General features: G+C 28.9%; 1 protein-coding gene across 3 annotated transcripts in view; it reads right to left on the bottom strand.

The window, feature by feature from the left end:
* LOC132947266 (RNA-binding protein fusilli-like) overlaps positions 1–15,880 on the bottom strand; it is a 75,767-nt gene that overhangs the window by 28,748 nt on the left and 31,139 nt on the right. For all 3 annotated transcript variants that reach the window (XM_061017523.1, XM_061017524.1, XM_061017522.1), the window contains exon 4: positions 3,609–3,837. In XM_061017523.1, the coding sequence (XP_060873506.1) occupies positions 3,609–3,837 (229 nt within the window). The remainder of the gene's footprint in view (positions 1–3,608; positions 3,838–15,880) is intronic.

Here is a 15,880-nt window from a genome sequence, read left to right on the forward strand (position 1 = left end):
GTTCGGCTGTGTAAGACTAATTTTGTCGACATTTTTGCGAGCCTGGATCAAAATTAGTCGATGATAAAAATGTTCTCAAGACTGAAGTCGGCTCCGGTAAACAGTGTAGTGTCGTGTCACGTTTAGCATATTTAATGAACACGTACATGTAACATAATGTTGGTGAAACGTTACCTACAAGTCGAGTATATTCAACTCTTCAAGACACCGAGTGTAGTGAGAACCCCCGGCTGAAAACATCGTGGTACCATGTATACCGCATAATTGTGTTCTGTGGTTTTCGATTTGAAAGGGAACCGGATAGTATTATGAACAGCGGTTCAAGCGGCAGGGATTATCATGGTATGTATTGTGTATGTCATCAAGTACCTACAACTTACGTATGGGTCGTGGTAACCACGAAATTGGTCAGACTTTACAAGTAAAGTGAAAGTTAAGTTTTCATTGCGTTCGTTGTACGTATACAATTGTGAACCTATAATCGCTTCCGATTCGACGAGACGGTTGTTGCTTGTTTTTCGTGGATTATACACGCCGGGCACACTAGTCACCTAAAATTTACAAGTTCCTCGAGTAGACGTCATATAAGTTTAATATCGTTATTTAGAATTTATTGACTTTGTATAATATAGCAAGCAATGTGTGTAAGGATTTGTAAAATTCGAGTAAAATGTTGATAAAATATATAATTGCGTAGCGAATGACGTAGTTCTATTCCGTTCTAAAATAATTCAATACTATAAAATAATGTAATAAAATAATTAAATGTGTCTAAAAAAAAATCAGAAAAAAGTCAGTTTTAGGTAGTGCCCTAAATAAAATATTAACTGTATGTATTCTATACATTAATGGTAATTAATTTGCCTATAGTAACGGAGCAGTTGAATATATTTTATTTTTACCGTAAGGCACATCATATAAACGCATAGCAAACATTTAAAAAATATCAGATTAATTCGTCATATTTTTTAAAAAGAAATATAACAATATAATTTCGAATGATACCTACGAGTTTTATAGTCGTAATTCATATGAATGGAAACTAAAACAAAATTTATGTTTTTTTCTTATTGAAATCTTATTCAAATATTTAAATATTCACTATTCTAGTCATTGATGGTTGAGAACTTAACTCATCCTTAAATACATTGCAATGTTTGTTAATAACAATTGCAATATTATTTCTATTAATTTTATTGATACTGGTAAGTTAACATACACCAAGACAAAAATGGCATGGGCAAAAATTTAAAACAATATTAACACATTATCCGACGATTTAATGGATTCATTTTCCACATAATTTAGATAGATATTTAGATAGAAGATATTTTGATTTTTGATGTGTGAGCAGAGCACATGAGTAAATAATATAATCATCAACCATATTGGAACGATTGATATATACTTCATAATATAAGGTTGGTTTTTAGGATTTGAGCAATTCTAAATAGGTACATAAACTTATAGTTTCAACTATAGTTTGTATATTTTAGTGAATAGTCGAACGTTATTTTATGATAAAATAAAACATTACAGAAATTATCATCAGTTAGCTGGTACACAATAAATAATTTCATAACTCCAAATAATCAGATAAAGGGGTGAAGGGCTGAGTGGAAATGTCGGATGTGATGATATATATATATATATATAGGCAGTATAAGCAATGACGATGTAACCTTATTTTATATTTTTGTTTTCAAAATGAAAAATTAAATAAATGGAACATTTGTATTTGTAGTACATATAAGTACTTATAGAAGTTGATGCATTCGATTAATTAATTATAAATATAAGGTCATCATTTCATAACAATGATGCATTATCCAATGATAGTATTCAGCAATATATGCTATAGGTTATTATTTATTTTTGAAAAATAAATTAAAACAATGGAATGATAATATTATGAATAATATATTAATTATCAGGTATCTAAATATATATACATATTTTTTATCGGTGAAAAAATTAAGTTTTTATTTTCTTTTAATAGTAATATTATCTTTAAATATATAACAATAATCAAATATAATAAATAAAGAAACAAACAAAGAATGAAAGATAATATATCAGTATCATGCATGTAAACTAGTAGATGTAAGATATGAAAAGCATATTAGTTTTTTCTAAACGAAAGATGAGATAACAATTTGTAATTAATTATTGATAACTGGTATGACTTATAATATCCACATGGTGCTTATCACAACGGTTATAGCGATTACAGAGACCCGTACATTTAGTGCATTAATTGTACAAGACATAGACCGTAAGAGACTGATTCGCATTTATTTGATTTACCTATTCTGTTATCCTTATAACAAACAATATTTTAAAATATCATTCAACTTAAAATTTTAAGGTTCTTATAAAAAAAAAAAATTTCTTATAAAAATATATATTTCTTAATATTTTTATATTCCGTTGACGTTTCCGTTCCCGTGACCTTTTTTAGCATTTCTCTTTGAGAGTTCCAACCTTAGACTTGCTGGATAATAACTTATCGGGCCTTTTTTGATTTATATATTAATAATATAACATTAAATACGCGATTTGACAGCTTTATAAAATTGTTCACTTATTATAGTCGCTACCGAATTTAGTAAAAATAAATGTTGTAAGTGCTTTGTAATAATTTTGTCTCGGTGAAAAAATTAAAAAGTGAAAATAAAATCAATATTAACTATTTAAATAGTTAAATGTATGGTCCACAAGAACACAAGAAAGGAAAACAGTTTATGACAAAATGTGTGAGCCCCTGAACAACACACAGTCATGCATATATATTGTCTATGCGGGAACTCCGTAAAACATGAGATGTTTCTATCACGCGAAAGGTTATAAATTATAATATGTAAAAAATGTCGAAAGTATAAATAATGGAAGTTAAACGTCAATGGAATAATAGTTGATAATTTGGTCATCATATTATAATATATCGTACGAAATAATAAGTAGACTACATTTGCAAATGAAAATATTTACGAATTAACACCAAGACAACAGGTGTAATAAGTGTTGCCGCGTTGACGCCGTTCAATAATAAAAAAGTCATTCAGCAGATTATTATATTATATTATTAGTTCACTACTTTCACAACTAACAGAAATGTTATCGCATTAACTATTTAAGCCATACTGAAAAAGTAGAAAAAATTAAACATATAAAATATCCTCGAAAATTAATGTTTAATAATTAATGTAGGTTATAAGGTAGGTACGATTAATTTTGTTTTCTTGTTGACAAGAGTATGATTAAACTTAAACCTATTTTCTAATATACTATCTTATAATCATTAGTTACATTTTTTAAAGTCAATGTTAAATTAATAAGTAGGTTTATTTTTAAAAAAAACTAGGAAATATCAGACTTTAGTATCAGGCTTCTAGAGAAAAAACAGGACTTTTTCTGTTTTTGACGATCTATAAAAATACGTGGCTAGCCAATTCAGGCCTACTGAAACAAGTAAAACTAGTTTCGTAAATACGCTACCTATCTAAACATTGTGTGCACACCAACACTGGCTGTAACGACTTACCGGTAGTAAACTAGAAGAGTTCTACTAAAAGAATTTTTTTTTACATAATAATATAAAAGGATACAATTAACCAGATCTGTAATTGAGTTAAAAGTTTGGTCTTGAGGTGCATTGTAGAATTTGGAAAAGTCTTTCCGTAGGTCGTGAAATACGTTGTAGTATTCGGGCAGTTCAATGTCTTTAATGGACGATTCCCGGTGCAAACACTGACGGATTGGAAGCTGTCCATCTGTTACTATTCGAAACATAGGTGCTTGAGGTTCGATATTCAGTGACTTTACGTAGGTATCGAACTAGAAAAATAAAATAAACACAGTTAGAAAAAAAATCGAATTATTAGTGATTGGTGTGTAGGTATAATAATATTTTGGCAAAGGAGTAATAATATATTATGCGTATTTTCAAATTCTAGATTGCATGTTGTGACAACCAAATAATATAAAATATTCGTATAAAAATTCTTCCAATTACTCTATACATAATATTAATTTATTATATTAAAGTTTATTTTGTATTTATCGTTACTAACTATATAGGCGTATTTGATAGGAGAGGGGTATTCGGTAACATAATAACATTAATCCAAGTACTGAACACTCTATAGTCTATACGGCATTCACGTGTTTATAGTTAAAATTTAATTCTATGTATTCATATGACTTCCATTGATTTAATATAAATTATAAATCTAATACTATAGCAAAAGTTTTTAAAAATATAAGACTATAAATAAGAAACATGGTTTTTGAAAAAAAAATATGTTCAGTATAAAAATTAATTTATATTTATACTAACAGAATGATAATTGCTAATTTTAGTATAAAAAATAGGTAATATAATGTGTACATTGTACATAGGAATTAGGAGTAATTTAATTTAATTTTGTATTTGTAAGTGAGTACTAGCTACTAGTTGGGAACTTTGTATTCAATTTTTAATTTTTTTGACTGTTTATTGACATTTAAAAAAATTTAAACTTAAAATATCTATAATATATACAGTACAAAAAGAATCAAAATATTTTGAAAAATGTATCATGCGTAGAAAATTCGAATATAAATTTTTTTTTTTTTTTATTATGTTAATATTTTAATTATATTATATTATTGTTATTCTATACAAATATATTGTGAACTGGACTTTTGTCCGTATTAATAAATAAATAAATAAATAAGCATTGGGTTTTGAGTTACATCAATAAAACAAAATCAAATTGGTCAGGATTGCGTAAAAACTCCGGTTTTTCCTTGATTTTTTTTTGTTGATCCTGGATATTTTGAAAATTACTGGGTATTTTTGTCCCCCCCCCCCCCTAAAAGTACTGAGTAGAGTATTAGACCCAAGTTTCTACTAGAAAACACCCCAAAAATTGACAATCCAAGCATTTGTACTGCCTCAAAAGGTGATGAAAGCCAGAAAAAACAACACTTAATTTTAAAATCAACATATTCATATTTTCATCACTCTACTCAAAATCTAAAATAAATATAATTTTGTGTTATACCTACATTTTAATGAATATGACTATGTATAAATAATATAAGTAATAATTATTATTTAAATGGCATATATTATATTTATAATATAATTGAATATACATTAAAACTATACTAAATAAATGGATGGTAAAAGGTATTCAATTTTAAATTTTGTTTTAGCTAAAATATCTATCCTTTTAGGTAATGGATCACGTAATATACCATTATACAAGTCCAACATTAAATTTCCCAAAAGTACACTTCTGCTACGTACACGATTTTTTATTTTGAGATAATAAACTTGTTTCGATTTTATTCAAACCCAATTTATTTTATTTTATTTTTATAAATGTGCCATAGCGAGACGGTGACCATTATATTATAAAAGTATATAATTTTTATATAGGTACCTATATTAAACATAAGTAGTTTTTTTGTGATTCCGTACTGGTTTACTTATTAATGCGTCTAAAAATGGATAAAATATTTGTTTTTTTTTGCTGGCGTTGTTCGAAATGTAATTCGGTTTAAATATTGCATAACATGAGAAAGCGCAGTTATAAATAATATCTTTACTATATAAAAATATTTCATACAATCATCCCTTTGTCAAATCCTTACACTCAGGCATGTAGGTATACTAACCTAAATAAAAAACAAATGCACAGTTACAAAAGCCTGTCTCTTATTCCACGAAACTTCAAGAAAATTTCTAACAAAATATTGCTCCTTTCATCTTGAATTGTCCAGAAAGTTTGAAGTAATTATCATAAGACCACACAAAATTAATATCACATAGTTTCTTAATAGCAAAAGAGGACATCCCAATAAACACTTCATGGGGGTTTTTATATCAACATTATTATTATGTTTTAAATACATACTCCATAAATAATGTCCTCTTGCACTTTATTCAATAGTAAAAATGGTAAATTAATATTAATATTTACCTACCTAAGCATTACAATTATTATTAACTATTATTTAGGTTGTAGGTACATTCTTTTAGAATGGATTATTTTTCTAATAAGTGAAAATCCTAGATTCGAGGAATATAAATCACTTATTTTAAATTACTCAAAACAAAAATAACGAAAATTAAGAGACAGGCATGAAGAGATATTAAGTGTAATCCCTAGGTGAAAAATTAAAGAAAGATTATTCTTAAGTAAGAAAAATGTTCGTAAAATTATTCAATTTGGCAGTCTAAAGGACGAGCTGCGTGTGATTTAGCAATGTCCATGTCATTCGGTTGTTCCTGTGGGAAAATTTAGGGAGCAAGTGTGACACGAGATTTTCAAAAACGAAATTTAATTTATTGGCGAGCCAACCCCAAAGTGGGTTTTGATTTGACGGCTTCCGGTTGACTATTTGATTGGACCAATGAATATGCAACGTTGTCGATTACAATCGCACAGCAGGCAGTAAAACAAAACGTGGAAAAAATAAGCCACATGAAAAAAAATATAGATAACTGGTCCACACAATAATACAGTGTAAATATACATATATATATAATAATAATAATAATAATAATAATAATAATAATGACAACAAGACAAGCCGAGTGGGAATCAATGGGCTCTGACGTTTTTGCGCAGACTTTACTCATGATTGCTAGTACAACTACTCCTCTTTTCAATGGCACAGACCGGCCATTGAACCGCACTGCACAGCAGTATTATATATTATTATTATATATTATATTATTATACGTCTCTGTGTATATATAAAGGCTGGTGCGAGCGGAGAGAGAAAACCATCTCGCCCACCAATCCGCCATACTACGTAATACGTATTATGTGTTGTCGACTGTTGTAATATTATAACGACAGTAATGCGGTTTATGAGCAATATATTTATGTTGACTCCTTATTATTGTCTTCTCTAGTCCAATAGAAAAATTCTACGAGTGTGTGTGTGATGCAAACTAAATCAAAACGTGGACACCAAAATATAAATGTATTATATTATATTATCTTCCGAGATTTTATTATCAATGTTAGCAACTCGCCGCAAAGTGAATGGTTCTAAATTGATATATCAGACAAAAATTGATTATTATATTATATGTACCTTGACCGGTTTTATATTGAGATGTGTTATCAAAGTCTGTTATAAAAATACGTTTTTTTTTCTATATTTAAAACTTAATACTCAAAAAATATATTTATCAAAATCAAAGCACGCAAGCATTATTATCGACTATAATAATAATATAACGACCATATACACTACAGGTTTTAAATAATTAATGCAGCACATGTTGTACAGCTTTTCAATTTTCTAAGTCCTAAACGGTGACGTAGTCCCGTCCATTTATGGGCCGGTCGGTCGCAGCCATTTGAACGGACATCCAAATACACGTACACGTACTATAATATGATATGTCCCCCTAAATGCGGTCTTACGTGACCTGTCATCTCCTCGGTACATAGCCAAAATCAAGGACTGGAAAGCGAAAGGTATAAACCAATCTCCGGACAATACACGATATCGTATATAGTGGCCATTATACATATACTTATGCTGTATTATTATTATTATAATAAAACTATATTTCTAGATCGAGGACACGTTGCACTTGAATAAGTACTCAAAGTGATCCACTGCATACAATTTGACACGTTTTAATATAATTTGTTTTGTGCCTATAGGCCATATACGTCCTATACGTACGCATTTAATAAACATAACTAGTTTTAATAATGGTCTAAATTTGTTGTTTTTGTTTAAATTTGTTACCAGTATAGTTTGTTCGAATATTATAATTTGAAATTGTATGGTTTTAATTAAGATATAATAGTATATATTTCAGCAGGTCTATATAAGCAACAGAAAACGTATGTTGAATATTATTTGACTATTAATATACCTATAATTATATTAAAATAGCAAAATAGAATTTACTAAATCGTACAAATTACAATATGTGAAAACTAAAAATATAAATAACCACTTTTCTAGTTTTTATGATATAAAATATGTGTAATGTTGTCAAGGATAGTGAGGTTCAGGTTTATATATCAATATACAATTAGGTATTATAATTTATTTACACATTTCACTTCATTACCACTATCTCATTCATTTTCGTTTAAGGAGGGTCACAGAAATATGCATTTCTTTTTAAAAATTGTTAGTTATTGAAATGGTATACTTAACGTTAGTTTAAAGTACATACAATTATGAAATTATGAGTGTACACGCGTGTGAACCAGACCGAGGGACCAAGGATGTTATAAGTTATAACGTATATATAGTCCAAAGACGACGTTGGCCGAACCGAATTACGAATTCACCACACCACAATAGTGGCGAGGCCGTAAATTGGTACAATGACCTTCCGGTGGTGCCAGCAGAAAGTGTTTAAAATTTTTTTCCTAGACACTTGCGTAGAAAATGATTTCTTTTATGCCAAAAAACCTAATTCAAAGTTAATAGGTACACATATAATATACAAAGGTATTGATAGTTTCTAGGGATGATTTTTTTTAATTTGTCACAGTGCAAATGCACAAATGCATAAATCAAACATAATATAATATTTTTACAACCATCGATAAGTTATCAATTATCCGATGATTTAATAAAATTGATCGATGTGTTATACGCATTGACATGTATTAATTATAAACTGTGTATAGTGTTTGTACACGACACGGAATTAAATTGGAATTAATTTCGATAAAAAGCATTCAAAATTATACACAACATAAATATACGCAATAAATGACATGCATAAAAGAACAATAAAACTGTATACGGTTAAAGGATTTGCGTTCAAGTCTCCCGGGGTCAATAAGTTAAATTTTGTCGCTAGGTACATACGGAATACATTATTTGAATTTGATAGAATATCCTAAATATGAATTATACGTCGAGTTCAACTATATACCACAGTATGTATAGGTATACTAACAGTAAGTAACATATACAAAGGGCAAATTCGTTTCCGGTCAAATTACCAAAATATGAGACAGATATAATATAATATTATACAATATATGACGTGTTTCGACGGATGTACCAAACGAAAACCGACGTAATAAATATTTTCATACACAGCTCACGTTTTAGTGTAGGTATCTATGTATGTGTATAATTTTTTTTTATTACTATTTTGAAGGTACAATTTACGTTTATGTACGTTGGTCCTTAGTAGTATTTTGTACAATCTAAAACCCATACCTAGGCCTACCTTTCACTGTAGACGTATGAATATAATGTATGTGGCTGTCATGACTAGAGAAGTCTTATGATAAAAAAAAAAACCGCGAAAGGTTTTACCGTCATTCCACTTATACGTCACACATTAATATATCGCAGCTATTGTATAATATACTATATAATATAATATACGTACACGGTACACACATTTTATATATGAATATGTATTATACAACCCTTTAACCGCCCACAAGTCATATAAAATAGGGAAGGTAGAACCGTTGTTCCGTAACTGGTTCCCACATTAAAATTTCAATATGCAAATTGTTCAGGGATTTAAAAAATCGGGGTTCTCCTCTTGGAACAGGTCCTTAATGCGTTATAATTACACGCTGCTGCAGGATGTTCAAACAGGTGTTCGAACAGCTCAACATCAACAGTTTTAAAAAAATGCATCATTTACCGGTTTAACTTTTTTTTTACGGAAATAATCATCTTATCGTTCACACGTTATTACCAAAAATAAACATAGTTTATAAATTCGTTAGGAATTTTTGCTAGGCGATTAATTATTATATACGAATATGCAATAGTACCTATTTAGAAAATTGATGCTAAATAACCTATAACGTATAAGCGTCGACGTTAAGATGTCCCTAAATCTGAATTCAAAAAAATTGACTCGTCGACGCTACGTGATAGATATTTTATTATTTTACTACCCATAGCGTGGTATTTATGTTATTAAGTATTAGCATAATTTAAAATTCTGCGACGAGCTAATTTCTCAGGTATGGCCAATAACACGTCTATACATATAATATTAACAATTTGATAAAAAAAAAAATTGTTCTATAGTTATAGTCACAATAAATATTGGATTATAGTTTTTGTGAAAGTATTAGGTATCCGTCGTCGTAAGACTTATCTGCAGTGTCATCCGAAAGGAGAATCTGCGTCCTATGGTTGTTAGTTTATAATTACCTAAGTTTATTTTTTACAATTTTCGTGGTATATTTATTTAAAATATGTGAATCCTACCTATAATATATACCTTAAAATATGATAGTTTTTTAAAAACATCTGTGGCCAGTATTACTCACTGACCTATAGAATTCGGCCTCTATTTTCCCATATAGTGTTGAAGTACAGCGAATAGCATAATAATATAATATAGCCTATTGAAAAAGCAATTATTGTCTATTTTAAGTATTGAGTAAGACATAATATAATGTTCAAATTTAAATCTAAACGGAAAGTTGCAAACATAATTAATTTCAGGTTCAAGATTTTTAGTTAGTTGATATACCTGTTTATTCACGAATTTACGTAAACCTATAATTGTCAACTGTTAATCTAATTTTTTTTTTACTTTAAATAAGACAGGAATTTCACAGAGACAGGTTTGTTTGTTTAGCTTGTGTGAATTACAACTCATTTTTTAAAATTAATTTACTATATATAAAGAACCTACAATGTGTATAATACGTGCCATGTAAAACCATTATGTAAAAGGGTACATTGTAACACCAAGTTACGATCTGTCTTAGATATCCTTTCTTGGTTTCAAATGTGTGGAAATTCTACTGTTTATACTATATTTTTGGCGATATTACCCATAAAATCTAAACCAGTCAGACAATTCTTAACCATCATGTAACAACAACAATAATACAACATATAGGTATAATATTATTCTTTTGAAATGCGCAAGTTTTAGATATTTAACAAAATTGGAATATTATATTAACATAAAAAATATTATATTTATTGTAATTGGTTACATAATAATGTGATATAAAACAAGAGGTGGTATACTTAAAAAAAATATCAAACATGTAATTATAATGCAATAGGAATATTAATTAATTATTAATTTTTAAATTTTTGACTTAAATATGTTTGGGATAGATACAAGACTTTTTGTTTTTGACCTGATTTTTTGTAAGGTTTTCGTTGTCATGGTTGCTTACATTAACAAAAACATATTTATGATTCATGGATATTCTTCGTAGAAGAAAAATGTTGAGTATAGCGTGCTATGGTTTTTAAATTATATTTCAGATCCACACTAAAAATAGTAAAATATATATATTATGGTTCACATACAATAGCATGCTAACTATTACTGGTACCCTATAGATAAATCATATTTGGTGCCCCTAAACAACATGACATTTGATATCATTCCAATACAGGGAAGCTAAGGTTCATCAATTTAAACCTCCACCAAAACCACTCAGTATTTGCTCCTCGTGAAAACTTTTTTATCTTGGAAAATTGAAGCACAATTCTACGTTGTTCATGTCATAATTTTATATTATCATTTATCAATATGAACAATGACTATTGTTCAAAATTAATCAGATAACACATTCATTTTTTAACTAAACAAATGATTTATAACTTTTTTAATCAAATTAATTTTATTTTCAGTATAATGTTTCGAAATAAATTTAGTTATGTTTAGTAAGAGGTAGCATATCAACAGTGTATATAAACATTTTATATTATATTACATTTTATTATTTTATACTCGTATTATGAAAATACTTAGCAATAATAATAATAATAATAATAATAATAATAATCTATAATAGTTATAAACTTAAACAAACGGTTTTTAATATAGTTATAAGTTTTTAAAAAAACAGAAACTAGACTTGTCCAACTTCCTGACAACTTTATCTTCAATACATAATAATTGATATAGAGCAGATAACTTTTCGCTGGCTAATGATGACCGTAAATGGATATTAACTCTTTTTAATACATAAAAAGACTTTTTTCTGCATTAGATTATTAAAATAATATGGCATATAAATTTATATTATTAAGGCAATTCAACATCAGGGAAGGTTGTGCTTAAGGACGCATCATTCCTATTTTCGTATTTTTGTAGTAAATTATTTTTTTTAATGAATAATTGTCCCACCAAATTCTACTAAGAAATCCTCTAAATAAATATTCGTTAGCTTGAAGCTCTTTAATTTGTTTTTAGACGGCTCTATTGATTTGATCATTTTTGTCGGAAAATAGTCTAAATTTGTAGGTAAATGGACAATATTGGTCCCCTAGAAATTAACGTAATAACTACATGGAGAAATAGATATTATATAGGTTTTTTGCAGCATTTAAAAATGTTAAAATATAACAAATGCAGTATTTCACCAGTCAAGGCACATTTTTAAATTATAGATAAATAGATAGGATATGCATTTTAATCGATAATATATTATAACTACCTACCCAACTATGTTTATCAAACTAATTTGAAATATATCGCACGATTCGTATTGTTCAGTATTAAATAATATAATTATGACGGAAGCCAATAACAGTCTGCATACAGCGTATTTTCACGAGGACCAATATTGACTTAAATCTAAATTTGTATATGCCACTTTTGTTTTATTTGTAGTTGAACAGTAACGCTCCGTTATGAGAATAAATGTTTCGTTATTAATCTCTAATTCGCCATTATTACCTCCTCGATATTTCTGTAAATTATGTTTTAAGAATGACGAGGTACTAGCAATTATTTTTTATTATTATTGTATCGTTATAACGGAACTTGAACCGTAAACAATGCTAATACCTTATACTATATGTACATAATGTATATAAAACGTTTCGAATCGGAGTCCTCAACCGACAACTGGAACAAAATCGTTAAACTGTACTTGCCGCTTTTATTAGGGCACTTTGTGCATGGCTTCTCTACCGACCTACTCGTCATTATACCACCAAGGACCAGGAGGAAGGGAATAAATAAATTTGATAATTTTTCCTGAAAACCTAAACACCTTGATCAACCGAAACCGAATCGACCGAAACCGTCGTGGCGAATGGTGCAGCAGATGATAATGATATGATGATGGCCGATAGGAGTACAGTACACTATATACAATATAACAATAGGTATGCCTATATATATAATATATATTATAATAAAAATAATAACATAATAACAATAGTCAATAAATATATCATATACTATTATACCTTTACAGTGCAAATGTAGTCAAAATAATAACTATACCTATACCACTAAAAATTTTACGATTTAATAAGAGTACATCTGTATCCTAGACGGCGAGAAAGAGATAAAGTATAAATTAAACTAAGATTTTTACAGTTTTCACATACCAATAATAAATACATTTATTAGTGGTAAAAAGGAAATTGGGGTGGGGGGGGGGGGGGTACCACAGGATATGCTTCTGGGCGCGGCACTGTGTTTCCTCGTTTTAGACTTTTTTAAGAAAACGCGATGGCTCAACCTGCAGTACCTGCATAGTACATATAATATAATATAGGCACGGACAGAAAAATGTGGAACGTGTTTGACCAGGCCATATTATCGAAATGAGTGTTGTTTCGTTGCTATTGCAGCGGTAGAGTGCCGAGTGCTGACGTTGCGTCAATTCGATTATCAATATATCTACCAAGAAAACTAAATAAACAATCCAAGTGTGGATTAAACTGCTAAAGAAAAAGTGTTTAACAACCTGTTGTAAATTTAATCCGAAAATCAACCGTAGAATAGTTTAAAACTGTCTATGTATATACGTGACTAGTGACTACACTACAGTATATCTAAATTATTTAACGTCACAAATATCATGTACGTATAATTATACAAAATATATTTAGGTACCTACCTATATATATAAATAGTTTTGAGTTTTTACTGTTGCAGTAATAATGCAACGACGATGAGCAGTGAGTTGTCAAAAACTAATAACACTGAGACTTAAATCTAAAGACTAATTCGTTTAGACTCTGAAGTCAATTGTATACACCCAAGGGCGATATGTCCTAGTTTGTACGAGTAACTGATTTACGTTACGTAGGTTTGCGACATCTCTCGTTGGAAAATTATAGGCACCTGTGTTCAAATAACGGGTTTTTGCTTATAGTTTGGTACTTGGTGGTTAATACATAAACAGTACGTACCTGTTGAGTACTTACATATAATTATTGTATTCTAGTAGTAAATCGTATATTATAATAGGTACATTGCATTTCACCGAAGTGCATTACAGTACATAAACCTGTACAATATGTTTAAAAAAAACATTTCACGGATAACGATAGGTCAATAATAATATTATTATATTATTGTATTTTTTAATAAAAGTCTTATCAAATAAATCCTTGAGTCTGAGAGAGCATTCTATTGGTATGAAATTCTATTTTGCCGACAAGTAGATCAATAGCCAAAACCAGTTTAACGGTGCAAGTAAGCTATAAGTACCGGATTGTGAGCGGTATATACCAGTATTACCGGGTATATGTATAATTCCGGCATACGTATACAGTTTTATATGTATAAACGTCACTACTACTACTTTCGATCATAAGCGAAACCGGTTGATAGCAATATATTTATAAGAGTTTGCAGAAGCCAGTCCTCCTTTTTCTAGAAATATAATAACATCGTTATCACATCGTTGAAGAAATTGAAAATGAAAGCTTACAATATATGCAGCGTACAGGGGTGCATTTAGATGAGTTTGTTTCCCTACACCAAAAGAAAACCCAGAGTGAAAAAGAGAAATAAAAATTCGACAATTCTATAAGACCGCATAAGATAATATATATTTTCGATTTATTCGATCACATACATCTATTATAGTACCTAATCATAATACACTTCCTATTATAGGACTGAACAATTTCTAATCATATAAACCGTAAATGCAGGACGATTATCGTTAGTTAACGAATATACATGTTACACGGTTATCTCATAGGTTTTGGATTTTTTTAGTAATTTTTTTAACATTAATTTTTATTCTGTACGACATACAGCTCACAATGTAGACATACTTTTTATGACAACTGACAAGTTTTGGAAAAGAATTAAAAAAGATCCTGTTAATGGTTAACAGATAAAAAATCTATATCATATACACATTAAAAAAATAAAAAATAATATTAAGATGACTAAAGATAAAATGATTTTTTAAAAAAAACCCATTATAAACTTTATTACTTTTTCATAAGAAGTTTAACAGGCGGGAAATCGTATTCACATAGGTATTAAACGGTATTCGTGCCTCGTACGGTCGTCGTACCTTTAGAGTACATGTAAAGCTATAATATGTTACGATCTTTATAGAAAAATAACGACTTATTATTATTTTTTATTCAAGTGACTTGTACTGCTTGACCATACGCGAGATTTCTAAATCTTCTAAATAAAAAGAAACTAAGTTCAGTAGTTCAGACCATATAGTTTATGTCATTTTCGTGTACCTCACTGTACATGTGGGTAGATCTGCATCTAACGCACTAATTAAGTACGCAAGTAACCAGCCTATCAAAATAATTATGCGAATTTCCGAGGACCCATCCCTTACAGTTCCAGCTAATATTTTTATATCTTAGTTATTATCATAATATAATGTTGTATTATGTATATAAGCCATCTATCTGTATTTGTGAATATCACATTTTATATGGGCTCTAGCTCGTATCACGATATAATAAAATAACCGTTAATTATACAATTTTTATTTTATGTCGAAAATCTAACTAGTATTTGTAGCTATATAATAATCGCAACTATGAATAATAATATATACCCATGTATAAACGTGGACGATTTTTTGTTCAAGGTAAACGAAGACCTCAGAGTAGTTATTGTTGTTATGACTTAATTCTTAAAATGGAAACCTCG

This window comes from Metopolophium dirhodum, chromosome 6, assembly GCF_019925205.1.
Source record: "Metopolophium dirhodum isolate CAU chromosome 6, ASM1992520v1, whole genome shotgun sequence".
Lineage (NCBI taxonomy): Eukaryota > Metazoa > Arthropoda > Insecta > Hemiptera > Aphididae > Metopolophium > Metopolophium dirhodum.